Here is a 13,642-nt window from a genome sequence, read left to right as displayed (position 1 = left end):
GGTGTTCATCGGGGCTCGGTTCTGCACCAAGATTGGGAAAGTTCTTCTCCAGGGCCAGGGCTCTCCGGCTCCAGTCGCTCCTCTCCAAGGTCCTTAAACGTCCCTGGGCGACTGCAAGGGAGCTCCTGGTGGTTCAGGAACACATGGCTTCTTGCTTTTTTCTAGTCCCCTGGGCCCACCTCCATCTTCATCCCCTGATGGTACATCATCTGCTTCACTGGTGGTCCTCCTCACAGAATCTCGGGATATGGGTCCAGATTTTGAGCGACATGCGGGTTTTACTGGGTTGGTGGTTGAGAGATTCCTACCTACTGATGGGGGTGGAGTTGGATTGTCCCCCCTCGTGTGGTTTGGAACACAGACACCAGGGGTTAAGGGTAGGGGGCCTCCCTGGGGTGTCTCTGCTCAGGAGCGGTGGAACGTGGAGGGGTTCCATCAATCCTTGTATTAGAGGGAGTTGGGGGCCATTCACCTGGCTCTCCTGTGGTTTGCTCCACTCTTGCAGGGCCGGGGCTGTGTTGATGTGGACTGACAACTCCTCTGCCATGGCCTATATGTCAACAATCAAGGGGGATCGGGTCCAGGGCCCTGAATTCTCTGGCAGGGTGCATCAGGGTTTGGACCGAGCAGTATTTGCTTTCCTGGAGGCGGTACACATTCGGGGGGGGTGGAGAATGTGGTTGCAGATCATCTCCGTTGGGTGCTCCAGGTCTGCCCTGAGTTAATATTGTCAGATCAGGTATTTGCTGGTGTTTGTCACCAGTTCGGAACTCCAGTGTTGGATTGGTTTGCTTCCCCCTCCGCGGTCAACGCTCCAGGTTTTGCTCACGGTTCCAGTCATTTGGGGGCCTAGGGGGTGGACGCCTTGAATATCAAGTAGCCTCAGGGTCTCCTGTATGCCTTCCCTCTTCTTACTCTCATTTCCCGGGTGGTACAGAAAATCTGCCGAAGTTCTTCTCTGGTGATCTTGGTGGTTCCCTTTTGGGTTTGCAAGGGGTGGTTTGCGTTGCTCATGGATCTACGGGTGTGGGTGTTTTTCCTGCTGGGAATTCCGGTGGCAGGGTTGCAGTGTCCCGGGGGTGTTGCAGTTTTTTCAGGATGGTTTCGATAAGGAGTTAGCAGTGGCCACTTTGCGGGCTCCGTGGGCTGCATTGCAGACCCTGTTGGAGGGTTACGGTGTTCCTCTGTTGGATTTGGATCTGGTGAGCCGCTTCGTTAGGAGCCTGGCTTCTTCTGGGTAGCCTGCGTGTTCGGATCCCCTCCCCCCTTGGGATATGCCCCTGGTTTTGCGTTTTCTTCAGTCGGCTCCCTTTGAACGAATTGGCGTTGTTGACATTAAACACCTTACGCTCAAGGCGGCTATTCTGGTTGCCATCATCTCTGCATAGGGTCTGGGGGAGATTGGGGCTCTCCTTTGCCATCCTCCCTTTCTGCATATCTGGCATCACAGCTTGGTATTGCCGTGTGATCTCCGGTTCTTGCCTAAAGTAACCTCTAAATTTCATCTGTCACAGGAAGTGGTTCTCCAGGCCTTTGTTCCTGACCCTCTGTCCCCAGAGGAGGTGTTGTGGCACGCCTTGATGTGCATCAGGCGGTCCTGGCCAGGACGGATCCTGTTCAGCGTTCAGACAGTCTTCTGGTGACTTTTGGTACAGGGAGAAAAGCTTTGGTTGTTTCCATTAGTCGCTGTATCAATTCAGTGATGGCGTATTTGGCCTCTGGTCTTTGTCCCTCTGGGTGTGCTGAATGCTTCCTGGGCGGAAGCTCAGGGTGTTCCATTTCATTAAAATTTGCAGGGCCGCAACCTGGGCAGACTCCAATAACTTTATTACGCATAACAGGCTTAATGTGGGCAATTCTAGGGATGGTTCCATTGGTGTAGGGGTGCTGTCTGTGGCCCAGCTGTGATATTCTGTTGGTGTTTTGCATTGATTCCTGGGTGTCCTCTTGCTTTCCTGCTTACTTTGGGCCCTTCCACTTGGTTTGGCTTGGGTATGCCTCATGGGTGAGTACTGGGACGAGGAAGAGGGGCGTAAACGTAATGATCAGATCACGTACCAGTAATCTTCATTATTCCTAGTCTTACTCTTCCTCAACACAGTACTGCCGACCCTCCTGTGGTGTGGAAGGGTCTGGTGTCTGTCCAGGCTTGCTATGTACTGGTGTATTGTGGGTAAGTAGTAATTTTACACCGCCAGGGGGAAAAAAGTTCCTGTAGGGAGATGGGGCCTCATAGGCGGGTACGGTGAAGAGGAAGAGTAGGACTAGGAGTAATGAAGATTACCGGTAAGTATTTTAACCAATATTCATCAGCCTCTTTTCGGGCCAGAGTTTTCAGGTTACTATTTCCAAAACGACAAGGCCCAGAATCCAACACTGCAACAACCGAACAGAGGAAAAGAGATGCCCACTGAGAGGCTCCCATTCAAAGCAACTTCCAATTTATCAGCATGAATTGTAGCATCCCAGGTCAGAGGAAATGCAAGATTACCGGAGCGGAGAGCACAAATGGGACTGAACCACTGAGAGTGCACTAAGAGCATCAAACAAAAAGAGGGCAGAGCCTAAGAGGGTTTTTAAACCCAATTACTAAGATAGGCCGGCCCTGGCGAAAACCTAGAACTAGATTGGCCCAAGCAGTCAGGTGAAGCAGTGAGCCAATGCGAAGGGGGAGGAATCACAGAAACAGGATGACATTGGTATAAAAAGCCTGTATTTAGCAGAAAAGAGTGAAAGGGTACGTGGAACGGTTCGATAGGAGTTCTGTAATGCTATTGGCTACAAGTGCATGTGAAGTATTGGTTGGGAGTAGTTCCAGGTGTGAAGTTGGTTATGATAGTATTTTAGAATGATTGGACGTGGAGACAGAGGGTAGGGGAGATCGGAAAAAATCTAGTTAGCGAAAGGTGGGATTGGTTGCGAGGGAGAGAATGTGTGGCTGAAAGAGGAGGAAGGTGCAGAGGTGGACGTTGGAGACAGGAGAGAGTAGTAGCAGGAGGGGGGTGCAATGAGAGTGAGAAGGGGTGCAAGAAGACTGAGCAAGAGAAGGAGAGATGTGGGAGATAGGAGAGAGTAGTAGTAGAACTAAGATTTTAAAAATATAGCAGTGTAAGAAGACTGGAGAGAGATAGGAGAGATTACTCGGAGGTGGGGAGTAAAAAGAGAAACAGTAGTAAGTAGGAGAGAAGGGAGTGACAGGGGAGACCGAGAGAAGAACTAGGAAGACCAAAGGCAGGTAAGGAGGAGACAGGAAGAAAACAGAAACCAGAGTGAGATAGAGTGCAAGGAGACAGTCACCCTTAGAAAGTTCTGGCAGAGAGTATGGTAGATTAGCCCTCACCAATAGAATAGCCTAGTTTAAGCAGTAGGGGATACCAATCGATAGTTGAGTAACACACGTGGGGAATGGTAGAACCTGGGATACGGTGGAGGGAGGTCGAGGGCCCTTAGTTGCACCACCCCACTGCCTGAAAAATCAAATCCTTGAGCCGTTTCCTCTTTTTGGTGGATTTATTGAAGCTGCGACACTGTCCCTTCGCAAATAACACAAAAAAAATAATCCTGAGCAATAATTTAAATTCATCATATGCACGAAATGTCATATTGAGTATTCCCAAACCAATATCCAAATAGTTTAAAGAATATGGGGCTACGATGCTTAAATGGTTCCAGAAAAAAGCAGCACCAGGAATCACATGCCACAAAACACAGCAGAATAATTATAAATGTTAGTTTCCGATCACGTTTCTCACCTTTTGTCCCAGCGTGCTCTCTTGTTCGTTGGTGTTGTACACCGTCACATTTTCTAAATTAAATTGACTTTGCAAATTCAGGCCTGTTGGGAGTAGAACAAATTAAGTTCACAACACGAACATCTACTGCTGAAAAACAGTTATACAATAAATGAATGCAATTTAAGAGAAATGAGCTGAACAGCATGAGCACAGTGCTTTTCATTTCCAGTTCTTGGGTCTTGAGCTTGTTATGTGACTTTGCTGGGATAGGTGTCACTGACTACCATCAGTATGGTATACATACCATTGGACCGGCTGCGCTCAAGGACATACAAGTCACATTAACTTAACGTATGCTATTGGTGCACCTTTTTTTGCCTTATTCTCTGCCTTACTGACCTTAGAACGAATTCTCTTGTATTTCTTGCCGGTCTTCCCAGTAATAACAGCACTGTTGACCCTCTGGCGAGCCTGTGGGCCCAGTTCTGGGCCAGGAGCTGGAGATGTAGGCGGCTTTCCTGCTGTATCGATCTCCCCTCTGCCCCCCATTATCCTCTGTGGAAGTCCACACCCCAAGCCGGAATTGTCTGTGTGTATTTATGGTTCTTTGGGGGCATATACTACCTTTGTGGAAAGCCTTATAGGATACACTACCTCTACGGAAAGCTTGATTTATATTGTGCTTTATGCCCCGTCACTAGAGCTCATGCCTCTAAAAAGACATCCATGCATCCAATTGAACTATCTTCCTTATCTACTCGTCCTGTTCGCTTTGGATTGGGTGCCCACAAAAGAGCGTGCTCAGGAAGGCCCTATATCTGAGACTTTGGATTGAGCACTCAGAGCATGGTATGACGTTCGTATCACCAATAGCCAATAGAAATCGAAAGACTGAGGCCTTTGCACACAGAGCAGCGAAGTAGACAGACTTCAGCATATAAAAAGAGGTCTCTCCTCGGATGATGATCATGATGATGACCTTGGTCTGGCTTTGGGCACCCATACCTTTCTAAACTACTGGAATGTAAAATCTTATTTTTTGTATAGTTTTGCTTACATTGTGCTCTTCTCCTTTTAAATATTGCTCTATGCAATTTTGCTAGGCTTTGTATGTGAAATTGTTTTTTCATTCATAGGTCCTTTTGTATTTTGGTTCATATTTATAAAGGTTTTTTTTAAAGCCACATACAAAAATAAATAATAAAATAAATAAACTGCTGGAATGTCTTGTTTACTCCAAGGTTTCTTACTTTGTCACCTTTAATTCTATTTGACCTCGTTTTCAATCTGGGTTTCAACCTTTTCACTCCACTGCAACTTCCCATTCTTTCTGTCTGACTCTTTGCTCACTATGCTAAATATTCCTCTATTCCTATACTTCTGGATCCATCCGCTGCTTTTGACACGGTAGACCACTCACTACTTCTCCAGTTTCTCTCTTCTTTTGGGTTTTCTGGTTCTGTACTTGCATGGTTTCAATCTTCTATATCTAATTGCATGCACTCTGTCTCTTGGGCCGGTACTTGCTCCGATCCCCTTCCACTCTTGCATGGTATTCCACAGGGGTCTGTACTTGCCCCATTTCTCTTTATACCTCTTCAACAGCTAATATCTCTTCTTTCGGGTTGTTCCATCTTTTTTATGCTGATGACGCACAACTCTTATCTTTTCTTCCTTCACATCTACTATTCACACACATCTTCCAGCCAGTCTCTTTGCTATTAAAAATCTGGGTGTCTGATCCGTTTTTGATGCATTAAGGACAGGAAAGTGAAGTTTTTTCCCCCATCTAACACAATTCCTTTGCCTCTTCCTCCTGCCTTGTTCTGTTATCACCCTCTCATCTTCCTATTTATCTTAATGCCAGTAATCTCGGCCTTCATCTTGACACCAATCTGTCTTTTGCCCATCACATTTCTATCACATTGCACTCCCTTTCGATTCCATTATTTTAACATTTGGAAAGTTAGGTTTCTCCTAACTTTTAGTGCCACTGAGCTTTTAATCTCTTCTCTAATTATCTCAAAACTATTCTATTGTTCTGTTCTTCTCTTTGGTCTCCCTGTTTCTTGTTTAGCTCCTTTAAAGTCTGTCTTTAATTCCTCTACCCGTCTTTTGTACTCTTATCTATTAGTGAGCATCTCTACCTCTCTGGCCTCTCTTTGTTGGCTACCTTTTCATTCTCAACTCAAATTCAATTTTCTTTGTGTTGTATTCAAGTCCCTTTATGGTCTAGCCCCTATTTATCTTACATCTCTCCTATGTTCCCTCTCGTGTTCTTTGCTACCAGTCTAATTTGTTTCTAACTGCACCTCGTCCTCCGTGTGCATCCTCACATTCTCTTTGCCTGCTCCTTTACATTGGAATGCTCTCTCTCTTTCTCGTTCTATTCACTCTTATCGCACTTTTCGGGTTGCTCTGAAAACTCAATTGTATTTTAAGTCTCTCACCTGTTATTTATTGTATCATTATTATCCCTTTATTGTACCGTAAATTGGTTTTTGTACAGTGCCTTGGCGTAAGGCACTATATAAATGACAAATAAAAACAGCATTAAGAAAAGAATCAGGATGGGAAATCCACACAACAAGAATTATGGATTAATTAAATCTCAGAACTATGGTACAAATACAAGAAAAGGTTCACTTGTTCATAGGATAACAGCCAAACAGACAGATTTTGAATTGACATTTAGGGGTACCACTGCGTACCACCCTCTTTAGTGTCGAGGGTATTAGCCTCCCAAAGGTGCAAAATCTCTCAAACACAATTTGGACATTGGTTACAGACAAGAGTAAATGCTGCCCATGACCACCACTAATCTGTGGGTTTTGTCAAACATAACACACAACAACAATTGTTAACAGGTAGATGTGCAATGATGTTGTGTCATAAATCAACACTGTAGTGTTTCGGCCACATGTAGCGGTGAATGGACGCTAGTTGCTGGCGTGGCCTTCTTCAGGATGGCGGTGAAGGATAAACACTGTCCATGGGATATCTGTTAATAGAATGTTGACAGGTCATTAGGGTGGTGTGGGATCTCAAAATTATTTCCAATTTTAAATACTTATTAGTGACTAATTTGTGCCGATGGTTGCACTCAAGAGTGCAAGTTTGGCAGAAGCTTACAGTCAAAAAAAGAGCAATATGGCGGTAGAGCTTCTCGTCGTTTCCAACTGTATAAATTCATGGAGACTGGTTGGCGCGGTGTGTTGAGTACACTGCTGCTGTGGACATTGGGCACACTGCATATGCTGGAGGTAGAGTATCCAGGGTGCAGGATCGCCTATGAGCAGCGTGTGCTTCTCGGCAAAGCTAAAGCCCAGGTTTGAGTGGTATCCTGGTCAGGTTAAAAAGCTGTGTGGTTTGAGAAAAAGGTTGTGCCTACTGTTGCTGGCCAGGGGTGGCTGTGAGGACTATAACCTCAGTGTGGCTAAACTCGCTGGTAGTGCATGATCATAAGTATTTTGCAGGTGCGTGCAGTGTGTTAATGGTAGCCGTCATAGTGGTGGAGAGGCTGTCATACATTGACCCAGTGCTCAATGACCGTGAGCTATGGAAAGTGAGCAAAATGCTTCTGCCTGGAACAAAAATCAAATCAGGGGTAGGCGATCGTGGTGCCTAATCAATGTTGGCCCCGGATAAGGTGCCTATACGACCTCTGAGCTTGGTGCGGTCAGGTAGCTGTGAACATATCGGACACAGAGCGAATCGGGTGATGCCAGCATTGATGACTGCATAGTCGTGAACTAAATGGTGGAGTGGGGTGAAAGTAATCCGTGCAAGCTTGAGGCAACCCGTCTTACTTGAAATCTCTGCCGGAGCATCTCGGTCTCACTGGACGGTTGTTGCAGTGGACTGAATGTTGTCAGAGTAAAAGTAAAAGAAGCGGTGGCAGTTCCGCCCCTGGGCCGGCTTGGCCAATCACGAAGTGACACTCGGTCCAATCGGACGAGGGGAGTGCTGCAGGTCTGAAGAGAAAGTGAAAGTAATTCAGATTGGTTATCGTGGCACGGCACGTGACGCAACGCTAACGATGGGAATTGTAGTCCAGGAGTGCTGGTGTGGTGGCCATGCCAGCAACAAGGGGCAGCAAAAGAAAATGTAATACATACAGGACGCGCCTGCCAGGGAAAGTGCCAATGATCTGGTGCAGTCCAAAAACACGGTTGGCCACAAAGTATGCTACTACACGGGAATACGTCATCCAAAATACAAAGGTGGGATACAATTGGCATATTAATACAGGGTGGAGTTCAGAAACAGATGTTGGTGAAAGGAATGCATAACCATATAATGAAAAATTCAGATGGCAGTTCCATGTTACCAGGATTGCTGGAGTATGCTTATAACTGGATACATGGTCACTAAAAACAGGTTACTGCGCACCTTAATTGAAAGAGCCATAAACCAAAAGGCATAATGTTGTTGTATGATCCACTTTACTATTCCATAACAGTGTATCTAGAGTTTAGGCATACATGAGGAGCTGTCTCTAAGTGCCTGTGTTTGCTATGAGGTTAACACTTCGTAGTAAGACATCTGTGTATGATCAACTTCCCCTAGAGGTCAGAGGGTGGACACTATGTGGATTCTAGGTTAGTGTGACCTGGGCTCAGTGAATGTTCAGATTGATAATGGAGGGCACGGTGGTGGATGATTAGTTCCAAAAATGTTTCCATTCGACCGTGATATTTAAGCCTTTTTTCACAGTGTCCAATCTATGGACCCATTTCTGTTCCAAGCAGGGAAGGGATAAGTTTATGTCGACCCCCCTCTTTTTTGGGGGTTCAGTTGTTGTATGATCGTCCAGGTGAGCTGTTCATTGGTGTGTCCTTTCTTGGTGAAATGGTCGACGAGTGGTTTGTCAGCCACAGCATTTTTTATGCATGACCTGTGTTCACTGATGCGTTGTTTGATTGGCCTGATTGTCTTTCCAATATAGAGTAGGTGACAAGGGCATTTTAATGCATAAATGACATATTTGCTTTCGCAGTCCGTATGGTTTTGTAGAGTCCAATGGAAGTCTTTCTGGTCGAAGGTTTTGCTGGATTTGGTGTATCTAAAGGCCATGCAATGGCCACAGCTGAAGTGGCCGACCATAGGTGGTAAGTTCCATAGTGTAGGCATTTCCCTTTCAGGCTCTAGGAACGTGTGTACCAAGGGGTCTCAAAGGTTTTTGTTCTTTTTGAAGGCGAAAGAGGCTTCTTTCTTAGTCAAGGTCCCCTGGTTCTTGATTAAATGCCAGTGTTTATTAATGGCAGATTTTGTTAGATTGCTTATAGGGCTGAAGGTCGTGATGCAAACAGTTCTTTCCATGGGTTTCTTTTCCTTGGGGGTGAGGCAAGTGGTACGATCCGTGTTGGCTGCCCTCTTTTTGGCCATTTTCACTGCTTTCTTGGGATAGCCTGTCAGTAAGACGTCCTTGGAGTTGTTGAGCGTGAAGCTCAAATTTCTTTTTCGGTGCAGTTTCTTCATACACAGAGGAATTGGGCGTATGGTAGATTGTATTTAAGACCTACAGGGTGGTAGCTGGTGAAGTGTAGGAGGGTGTTCCGGTCTGTTGTCTTTCTGAAGAGTTCCGTCTTCAGGTTATTTCCAGAGCGATAGATGTGTAGATCCAGGAAGTTGATGGTCTGGAAGTCCCATTGTATGGTAAATCTGATGTGTGTATTTCGTCGGTTGAGCCATTGGTGGAAGGCTATGAGTTCTGTCTCAGTGCCTTGCCAGATGAGGAGAACATCATCTATGTATCAACGCCATAGTTGGATGTTGTGTAAGTAGGGATTGTTGCTGTTGTAGATATTGTCTTCCTCTTATTGGGCCATGTACAGATTGGCCATGTCTGGGGCGAAGGTGGTGCCCATGCTTTACTTGTTGGTATATTTGTTTTTCAAAAAGGAAAAAGTTTTCAGCCATGGCAAGACGGATGCGTTCAAGTATGAAGTTTGTCGGGGTAGTGGTGACATCAGGCCTTTTATTGAGGCAGATGGTTAGTGCTTCTAGACCTTCCTGCTGTGGTATGGAGGTGTATAAGGACTCTACATCCATGGTTACCAAGATACACTCTGAGGTAAGCGTTAGCATCTGCAGAATATTGATGTGTCGGTGGTGTCCTTCAAGTAGGATTTCATTACTCCTATGAAGGGTTTCATGAAAAAAAATCAGTGTAGAGTGAAAGAGGTTCTAGCAAGGAGTCACAGGCTGAAACAAGGGGTCTGCCTGGTGGTTTGGCATCTTTATGCATCTTAGGTAAGATGTAGAATGCAGGGATTCTGGGGTGGGTTTTGTTGAGGAATCTGCGTTCGTCCTCGCAGATCCAGCCCTCTTCTTCTGCATGTTTTGTGAGGCCCGCAAGCTCTTCTTTTAGTCGTTGTGTAGGATCTCTGTTGAGTTTCTTGTAGGATGTGGTATCTGCCAGTAATCGTAGGCATTCCCGATTGTAGTCTTTAGAATCCATGAGTACTATTCCGCCTCCTTTGTCCGCTGGTTTTATAGTGATGGTACGATCATTGTTCAATTCATTGATGGCTTTCCTTTCTTCTTGGTTGATTTTATCTCTGTAGAAATGTTTGTGCGGCAGTCCGTCTGTGACAGTTTTCATCACAATTTTTCTTAAAAGTGTCGAATTCCACCTGGATGGTGAGTGGTGGCATAAAGGTGGACCGGGGTTTCAGACAGGTGCTATTCTCGTGTAGTTTTTCTTGGACTTGCTCAGTCTGGTTGTCATTTTCTTGGTTCTTGGGTACGTAGATTTCAAAAAAATATTTAAGTCTAAGGTTCCTAAATAATCTTTTCAGATTTGCTTCTGTTTGAAATGGATCAGCTTTGGTAGCAGTGACAAAGGAAAGTCCTCTTTCTAGAAGTGCTTGTTCTGCATTGTTGAGCAATCTGGAGGAGAGGTTGAAAATTGGTATTTGCGTCATGGTTGGTTCGAATACCATTGTCTGGTGCGCATGTATTGGACTGCCTGTTGTGGTCTTCTACTTGTGTGTCCCAGTTGGCCACATCTTTGAAAAAAAGGATGTTTGGGAGGTGCTGTTGTTCTGATCCCGCAGGGTGGACTGGTGTTACTCCGCTTGATAATGCCGAGCTTCCAGAGAAGATTACGATTCTGTTCTGTCTGTTATAGTTGTTAAACTGCTGTTGTTGCAGTTCACTGTAGTAGTTTTCCTTCAGGTATAGGTACGTTTCCTCTTCTACGTAATTGTTAAGATCTTTTTTGAATTTCTGTACCTTCCGATCTATTATTTGTTTGAACTTTTCAACTTCTTCATCTAGTTTCTCAAGTTTGAGCTTTGCGTCAGCTATGGTGGTGTCGTCGGAGAACTTTTTTCCTAATGCAGCTAGTTCTTCTCCTTGCTTCTTGCACTCTTCTTCCGCTGTATCGAGGATGAGAATGAGCCAGTCGCGACTGCACTTACTGCCCACTCCGCTGAAGTTGATTTTGAATTTAGGGTTGTCCGTGAACACTTGTGGAATGTTTTTTACCTGGATTCCCTCCGGTATGATGCCCGCTTTTAAATATTCTAGCATGAAGGTACCATGCATCTCGATACAAATCAGCTTTTTTCTTTTGAAGTATAGCGTCTAGTTCATCTTTGTTGGATCCTTGGGCAATGGCTCCTCCAACGGAGGATGTGGTGCCTAGTAGTTTCCTGAAATATTCATCTGTGTACGAAACTATATTGACTTTTTCCATAATTTTCACTATGTAATGCGAGTATAGTTGTTAATCCATGCTCTGGATATGGATGGCCCTACAACCGTGGGTTGTGCTAGGTCAAGGTAAATAATAAAGGCCGTCTGGTCTTTTCCCGATATGCCCAGAAGGTTAAATAATCATTAAGAAAAGAATCAGGATGGGAGATCCACACAACAAGAATTATGGATTAATTAATTTAATCTCAGAATTATGGTACAAATACAAGAAAAGGTTCACTTGTTCGTAGGATAACAGACAAACGGACAGATTTTGAATTGACATTTAGGGTTACCACTTACTAACACCCTCTTTAGTGTTGAGGGTATTAGCCTCACAAAGGTGCAAAATCTCTCAAAGACAATTTGGACATTGGTTACAGACAAGAGTAAATGCTGCCCAGGACCACTACTAGTCCGTGGGTTTTGTCAAACATAACACACAACAACAAGTGTGAACAGGTAGATGTGCAATGATGTTGTGTCATAAATCCACACTGTAGTGTTTCGGCCACATGTAGCGGTGAATGGACGCTAGTTGCTGGCGTAGCCTTCTTCAGGAGGGGGTTGAAGGATAAACACTGTCCGTGGGATATCTGTTAGATAGAATGTTAACAGGTCATTAGGGTGGTGTGGGATCTCAAAATTATTTCCAATTTTAAATACTTATCAGTACTAATTTGTGTCAATGGTTGCACTCAAGAGTGCAAGTTTGGCAGAAGCGTACCGTCAAAAAAAGAGCAATATGGCGGTACAGCTTCTGGTCATTTCCAACTGTATACATTCGTGGAGACTGGTTGGCGCGGCGTGTTGAGTACACTGCTGCTGTGGACATTGGACCACACTGCATATGCTGGAGGTATCCAGGGTGCAGGATCGCCTATGAGTGGCGTGTGCCTCTCGGCAAAGCTAAAGGAAAGGTCAAGGTTTGAGTGGCGTCCTGGTCAGGTTAAAAAGCTGTGTGGTTTGAGAAAAAGGTTGTGCCTACTGTTGCTGGCCAGGGGTGGCTGTGAGGACTATAACCTCAGTGTGGCTAAACTCGCTGTTAGTGCATGATCATAAGTATTTTGCAGGTGCATGCGGTGTGTTAATGGAAGCCGTCATAGTGGTGGAGAGGTAGTCATACATTGTCCCAGTGCTCAATGACCGGGAGCTATGGAAAGCGAGTGAAATGCTCCTGCCTGGAACAAAAATCAAATCAGGGGTGAGCGATCGTGATGCCTAATCAAAGTTGGCCGTGGATACGGTGCCTATACGATCCCCGAGCTTGGTGCGGTCAGGTAGCTGGGAACATATTAGACACGGAGCGAATCGGTGATGGCAGCATGGATGACTCCTCAGTCAATGAGTTTGGACCAATAGGGCAAGGTCTGAAGTGCAGACATAACATTCAAGTGTGTGCCAGGTTTATGGCCTAAATGGAGTTCCTTCACTGCGTAACTGGTAGATTGGACCACTGTTGCTGAACAAATAGTCTTCAAAATACACTATTTGCAAAATTTTACAAAAAAAAAAAGCTTTCACTTAAGCAGTTCCCATACAGCCCATCTCAAAAGGAGCCAATTGCCCCTTGAAAAGGCGGGACACCTTTTAAATGAATGCCAATGTTAAGCCCCAGTCCCACCCTGGTTCAGACTGCACTGCTGTTATGAAAAAGAATTGATCCACCTCTAAGGTCTCACTCCCATTAAGGAGACGGTAGCAATGCATAATGTGCTTGAACTGAAGTGAACAGTTATCAATTTAATTTCAACTTTGAAGAAAATCATGGAAAAAGAGGTGGAATAATCTTTGCTTATTAAGGATTTGCAGTGTTTGGTGGAAAGTGATGGTAGGCTTCAATTCATACTTCTGTTTGGGGAGGACAAATTTCAATGGGGCAACTAAGCAATTGGATGCATGTGGAGAACCGGCTTCCACAAGCACCCTGCAGTCCCATTCACCCTTTATGTCGGTTTCACTTCACAAGTGCTCATTCAGCTTTGCCTTTCTCTCCAAGTGGAAAGTAGACCACATGAAAACAACTATCCAATGTGTAGCCTGGCAGCTGGCAAATAGGTTAAATTTCAATTGATTCCAATCAACGCTGTAATGTTTCTGTGTTCACTACGGGTGTATTCAACTTTCTTTTGTGAGTATCTTGACTGTATACAGTTTCTGAATTTAAAATGCATATTTTAAAGTTTGAGTTCCATTATAGTTAA

The 13,642-nt window shown here is 44.9% G+C and overlaps 1 protein-coding gene across 2 annotated transcripts in view; it reads right to left on the bottom strand.

Annotated features, from left to right (window-relative positions):
- Positions 1-13,642, bottom strand: part of THOC1 (THO complex subunit 1) — a 1,301,120-nt gene that overhangs the window by 894,249 nt on the left and 393,229 nt on the right. For both annotated transcript variants that reach the window (XM_069620878.1, XM_069620877.1), the window contains exon 8: positions 3,753-3,835. In XM_069620878.1, coding sequence (XP_069476979.1) covers positions 3,753-3,835 — 83 coding nt within the window. The remainder of the gene's footprint in view (positions 1-3,752; positions 3,836-13,642) is intronic.

Source organism: Ambystoma mexicanum, chromosome 5q (genome assembly GCF_040938575.1).
Source record: "Ambystoma mexicanum isolate Mex_15411 chromosome 5q, UKY_AmexF1_1, whole genome shotgun sequence".
In the NCBI taxonomy this organism is placed as follows: domain Eukaryota; kingdom Metazoa; phylum Chordata; class Amphibia; order Caudata; family Ambystomatidae; genus Ambystoma; species Ambystoma mexicanum.
The sequence above is the reverse complement of the archived record's forward strand: the minus strand, read 5'-3'. Positions and strand labels throughout refer to the sequence as shown.